The 6734-nt window shown below is 36.6% G+C and overlaps 1 protein-coding gene across 2 annotated transcripts in view; it reads left to right on the top strand.

The window, feature by feature from the left end:
- The first annotated feature begins 232 nt into the window (after window positions 1–232).
- The window catches only part of ARMC3 (armadillo repeat containing 3), a 52129-nt gene continuing 45627 nt past the window's right edge, over window positions 233–6734 (top strand). For both annotated transcript variants that reach the window (XM_066323357.1, XM_066323298.1), the window contains exon 1: window positions 233–277. In XM_066323357.1, the coding sequence (XP_066179454.1) occupies window positions 233–277 (45 nt within the window). The remainder of the gene's footprint in view (window positions 278–6734) is intronic.

The raw sequence follows: 6734 nt of genomic DNA, 5'->3' as shown, positions 1-6734 counted from the left end.
TGTATGTTGTTGACAGATGTATTTTACTAAACAGGTACAAATGTTAGAAAGAGAGACTACTTTCTGTATAGAAGTTATCATGTCAAAGAAATTTTCAGACTGATTCTCTGGGTCAAATGAATAAGAATGTCTGTATTAAAACCTTCCCTAAATCACTGGTAAACTGGTTCCTAAAACACAGAAGGGAGTTTGTTTGCCTGCTTTTATTTTTGTTTGTTTGTTTGTTTTTAGAATGGGTAAAAAAGTAAAGAAGGAACAGTCTCCACCCAAGGATGTGGTAAGTTTATAAACTGTTATGTGCTATAAAATAAACACTGCACAATTACAGGCCGAGCTCTGCCATCCTTACATAGTTCCTTATTCTCCTAGTTTACCCACATTATTCTAAAAATGGGTTTTAAAGATGATTCTGTTTCTGCTTTTCTTGGACAGCATACAAACCAGAGTGACTGGGCATGTGTAGTTCTTTGTAGAGATTATTGTCTTTGGCAGGCATTGCAAACAGTTATGTATGAAACAATCCAGGCTTCTTTTTATTTGAAGAACAGTGTTAGCTTTCTCTTCATGAAAACCAAAGGAGAAAGGAGAAGAGCAACCTGAAATGTGCCTGTCTTTTCAATTGTGAAGACATTCTCTTTCTTTAAGGATGAAAGTATTAAAAGCTTAGATGGATATGCAGTTTTTTATTGAATATAAAATTTGACAAATATTTTGAATAATACTACCTACTCTGTCTCTTTTGCAAATATGTACAGTCTTAAGAGGCAGTTTAGGTTTTTCTGTTGTAACTGGAAGTACAGTGAAAAGCACAAGAGCTGAAGCCAAATATAGAATAATGGTGATAGTAAGACTTTTTTTCAAAAGGTGGAAGTTAAGGGTCTGACACTAGCACACTTTTCAAGAGTTTCTACAAATTCACAAGGTATGAAGAGGCCTCCAAGAAGATAATCGTTCAAAATGTAACTATTTTTTGAGGTTTGTTTTCTTCAGAAAGAAGTAGAGGAAGAAGTAGAGGAAATACAGAAACATTGAAAAGAGTACAGTATAAATTCTGTGTCAAATAACAACCAAATTAATGAAAATAGGGATCTCAATGAGTCCCACAGAGGGAGTCCCACTCTCTCAATTATTCCTACTAAATGCAAAGTTCAGTACAGCGTTCTAAAAAAAACCAGTGGATTTTTGTGTAACGAGTTGTAGTACTGCAAGAGCTTTCTCAAAGGCCACAGAAAATGTAGTCAGCAAAGTCTACATTGCAATTTCAATAGTAAGTAAGTTTAAATAGTTCTGACTAAGACAGGAATATCCAATAGCCATGATGTCACTGAGGCATAGCAGTTGACATCAGGTTTACCCAAATCTGTAGAAAGGTGAATATTACAAACTTAATTGATAACCTTCAATCAATAATAAATCCTTATGAAAGAAAATTACATAAAATCTCAACAAAACTTCTATCTGTATAAAATAACCTAGAAAACCAGGAGTCACAAAGAAGATGTATGTGGATAAGTCTAATTAAAACAGGCCTGAAGAGTTAGAAGTAAGTATCTTTGCAGCCTGAGAAAATGTTTGAAAGGCATGACATTTAAGTCATACAGATGAGCTGAAGTAATAAAAGTTGACTTCTTCAGTAAATAGCTAGAAAATGGGTAGGTGCAGCACCACAATTCTATATCCAAAAGACACAATTAGATTTTCTAGAGAAAACAGTGGTACAGTGTACAAGGTACTACAATAACCTGTGAATACACAGAAAAAGTCAGTAAAACTATCAAAAGGAACAAACTGAAATGAGTGAATTCCACATGGAATCCACAGCTTTTGGCTTAGTTTTCACCCTTATCTAGCATACCTAGCATATCTATTCTGACAGTCCTAGCAGGAGAAATGCTGCATATCAGGACAGTATTAAACATGAAAATAGATCTATTTACTATTAATGAAGAAAATATTACCATAATGAGAATTTTGTTAATAATGATTTTATAAAATCTGATCTGAAAATTTTAAATTTCACCTGGGTATTTCAGATGGCAGGAAATGAGATGCAGACAAAATAAAAGATGTATTAGCTATTATCTTGTGATTGATAATCTGTTTATGAAAATGTCAAGTCCACAAAAAGAAGCCTTGAGATAATGTACACGGGCTTATAAAAGAAGGCCTTTGTGCATGTGGAATGCTCTGAGAATACATGGTACTGCAGATGACTGCCAATTTTTTATAGATTTCTATGAACAGGTGGGAAACACATCTCTTAGCCTAGCCACTGCTTATGTTTCAGAAAGTATTCCTGAGGACTCTGTTTTTGCTGTCTTTCATGATTTTACTATTTTACTATTCTCTGTATACTTTTACTATTCTCTGTTGTGAGATTTGGTCTCCAAGAGGAAAAACATTGCTTTGAGCCTCTATCTCTATATGAATGACTTAAGACAGTAATTCAGGCACATAAGATATGCTAGCTTTGACATAGATTGATAGGAACTTTTCACATGATACCTACATTAAGTTTGACCTAGACAATATTATTATTTGATCATCAGCTAGGTCATGGGCATTGAAAGGGGAGCCTAAGATTATCCCTAGAGAAAATACTGAGATGTTGTCACTTAAAGAAAGCTATAGATACCTGAGTATTTTTGAAAATGGCTTCATTCACAAGACTGATGCTAAAAAAATGTGGAATGTGTGAATTGGCACTGTCAGCTCCTGAAATTGTCTCCACTTTGTTTTGATAAATGCCTAAATATTAATTTGACTTGACTTAAGTGAGACTGTCAATACTGCCTCTTGTAACATCCTCATAGGTAAACTGCTGAAGTACAGACAAGATAAACAGACAGTGTAAATGAACTGACAGTCTCAGAGGGTTGTGATCAGCAGCCTGAGATCCTGTTAGAGGTCAGGCACTTGTGTTGTGTTTGCTCCAGGGGTTGATCCTGGAGCAGATACTGTTCAACCTCTTCCTTAGTGAACTGAATGATGGGACAGAGTGCACCCCCAGCAAGTTTGCAGAAGATAATGAAATTAGGAGGAGTGATTCACAGACCAGATGATTGTGCAGCTATTCAGGAGGACCTCCACAATTTCCTAGAGAAATAGGAAATTGGGAATTTAATTAAGTTCAATAAAGGGAAATGGCGAAGTCCTGCACCTGGGGGAAGAATATCCGGTAGAGACTGGGTGATGACCAGCTGGAAAGCAGCTTTACAGGAAAGAACCTGGTGGTTCTGGTGGACATACACCAGCAATGTGAACTTGGGACAAAGAAAGCTAACAAAATCCTGGGCATTAGGCAGAGTGTTGCCAGCAACTTGAGAGAAGGGGCTCTTCTTGTCTTTCACTCAGTGTTGGTGAGTGGGACCACACCTGGAGTGATGTGTCCTGTTCTGGGTTCTCTGGTACAAGAGAGACAAGGCCTTACTGGAACAAAGTCTTGGAGCATTTGTCATAGGAGGAGAGACTGACAGCTGAGACTGCTCAATCTTGAAAGAAGGGTTGGAGGGGTGTTATCAGTGTAAAAATTGCTGATGGGAACAAGTAAAGAAATCAGGCCAGGCTCTTCTCAGTGGTGCACCATGAAAAGATGAGAGGCAGTAGGCGCAAATGGAAATGCAGGAGGTTTCCATTTAAGCATAAGAAAAAAAAATTCTCTTTTACCATGCCAGTGATGGAGCATGGCATAGATTGTCCAGGGAGCTTGTGGAGTCTCCATCCTTGGGGATCCTTAAAATCACACTGCACTAGCCCTGAGTTCTAGCTCACCCTGCTCTGAACAGCTGGACCAGACCGTCTTCAGAGGTGCCTTCTAACATGAACTATTTGTGATTCAGTGGAATATCTTGGGTTTTATTGTTAGTACAGGAGATCAGACACTCACAGAACTGAAATAATTAGCATGTCCAGGTACCTACTAAATCTAGGTAAAGGAAAAAGGATTAAGAATAGCAAAGATGTAAAACTGTAGTACTTCTGAAGATTCTATGAGAGGTAAAAGGTTAAAACTGATCTTAAATGAAATTTAAGGGGTTAGGGAAACCCCCCCCAACAACCAGCATGATTAAACAATAGAATAATAGCAGATAAATTCATCCTCCAAAAAGTGGGATTTTCATCCAAATGGGAAAATAAAAAAATTCTTCCACTCCTAAATGAGAAATAAAAGCACTGTGTCAATCTGCACTGCATCACAATATTTTGGGAGACAACTAGCAAAGATAAAAAACCCCTAGCCATACAAGTTTTTCAAACTGACTAGATGCAAGAAAGTTCTTAGGGGAGACACTGTTAGGTGATTTCAGTCATGAAAGATAAGCAAAATTAATTATGCTTGTGTTAAAAGACAAAGCAATGTGGTAATCACCAAAATACATGTGATAAGGTTGCCCAAGTAGGAATAAATAGTGTTCAACCAGATCTTGTGCTAAATGAAAAATAGCTAACATCTGAAAATGTGGTATTAGAAGGATGAATGGTAGAAAACTTCATTTTTGAAAGGAAATATAGCAAAAATTACATGAATTTATCTTCTGTGCTAATTGGTAGAAATACTACTTGAAAAAAACCAAACCCATGGATAAATATGATAGTAATTGGGAAGAATCAATAGTGCTTGTATAGATGAGAGTTTGAGATATGAAATCTACTTGAGTTCTTTGGAGGAGTCAACGAGCAAGTAGATAATGGTGTTCTGATTGATACAGTCACTTAGCTTTTTCAAAAGTTTTCAAACCGGTCTTTTTACTCACATAAACATGGACAGGTAAAAAGGAATTCCTCTCTTAGCAATAATGTCTGGTTATAAAATAGGAAGCAAATGTGAGAAAACAAGTTATTGGTCAAATTTCATAATGGACAGAAGTTGCCAGTCATGGGGTTTTTATTCTGCAGCTTCATCATCCAGAGTATCAGAATTAATGTGGCTATTTTCATGAAAATGGCATCCAATTCCTAAGTAGGAGAAAGTGAATAAGTGCAGAATTTCAAATTCCAGAAATAGAAGACAAAACATCGTGTTACTAGGAAATGCCTTATACATGCACACGAATGCCATTAACAATTCTGCTGTTTCCATCTCAAAAAGGTACAGCTGAACTATAGAAAGACAACAGAATGAACAAAGAGTGAACTAAGAAAGACAGCAAGAACAGACAGGATGATCCTCTGCTTTAGGAAAGATCGAAGGGTGAAAGATCTCTTCATTCCCAGAAGGAATCACTGTGAAGAGGAATACCATAAAAACTTAAAAAATTATGGATGTATAGGGAAGGCAGATGAGTGTAATTTATTTAACTTTTTCTTATAGTGAATGAACTGTGGAGGATAAATAAAATTATCAGGTGGTATCTTTAAAACAAAGAAGAGGCACAGTTATATTTTATGACTCTTTTTGTTTCTCAGAATATTAGGGATGTTAAAATACAGATGGCTTCAAATTGGTAGCAAATTTTTCTTGGACTTTTTGAACACAGATAAGATCACTAAGCTCTCCAGTTCTCTAGGTTGCAGAGCTGGTATCTGAGGGAACATAATTAAAATTTAATAGTCTACATGCCCACACCTGTTACTCAGCCCCTGTCAGAGACAGGATACTGGGCTAGGTGGGTCTTTGGTCTAACTGGAAACATATTTTACGTTGCATTCAATTTCAACTAAATTAAGTTGATGGAAGCAAAAAAACCCAAAAAACCCCACCAAACCCAAAAAACAAAGCACCAAAACCAAAACACCCCCCCCCAAAAACCCCCCTAACAGAAACAAACAAAAAACCCCAGCCCCCCCAAAAAAACCCAACAAAAAACCCCCAAGAAAACAGACCTCAAAAACACCCCAAACCAAAACCAAACCCCAAATACTCTTCAGTTTCTAATGCCTTTGAGGTCAAATGTACACAAAAGTCAAGATCAAAGTCACATTATAGCTTTCTTCTTCATTTAATTTGCTATTTTCTTAAAACAAACGGAATGATGGAAATGTTGTTTGTAAATTAGTTAAATTTCTACATTTAATTCAAGCATATTTCCACGTTTGTAACTTCAAGCACATTATTCTAGCACATAATGTTCTGTGTGTGCCAATACAGGAAGAGTCTGCAATGATGTAATGAAGATTTATATGCAAGCCTTGGATTTAAAAAAAAAAAAAAAAAGGGGTGAACATTAGCTATGCTGACATTATGATAAGGAGAAGTCATAACCAGTGCTATGATCATTTTCATGAACAGCATTAACTGCCAGAAGTCACAGAATCACAGAATGGGTCAGTCAGGTTGGAAGGCACCACAGTGATCATCTGACCCAACCTCCCTGCTCAAGCAGGGTTATCGCTGCACAGGATTGCATCCAGATGGTTCTTGGGTATTTGCAGTGAAGGATACTCCACAGCCTGCTCCAGTACACAATCACCACACAGGAAAGAAATTCTTCCTCGATCACTCACTTGCTCAGGCCTCTGATTCTTAAAGATACATTGATTTAAGTGACTGTTTTTACTGTGTTTTAGGCACATAAGTCCTTTTAATAGGAAAGGACTATTGAATATTTCATAGAGTAATAGCAAATCTAATATCTAATCAAATGGGTGGAGACACTCTGCTCATGTGTCAACCTGTCATTAAATCCTAGAAATTTTCATTGAGTTGGGGTTTATACAATTTCTTGTTAAAATGAGAAAATGGAACAGTGCAACTGTGTCTTTGGTGTTAGATCAATGTATAAATAAATGAGATT

This window comes from Sylvia atricapilla, chromosome 1 (assembly GCF_009819655.1).
Source record: "Sylvia atricapilla isolate bSylAtr1 chromosome 1, bSylAtr1.pri, whole genome shotgun sequence".
NCBI lineage: Eukaryota > Metazoa > Chordata > Aves > Passeriformes > Sylviidae > Sylvia > Sylvia atricapilla.
The sequence above is the reverse complement of the archived record's forward strand: the minus strand, read 5'-3'. Positions and strand labels throughout refer to the sequence as shown.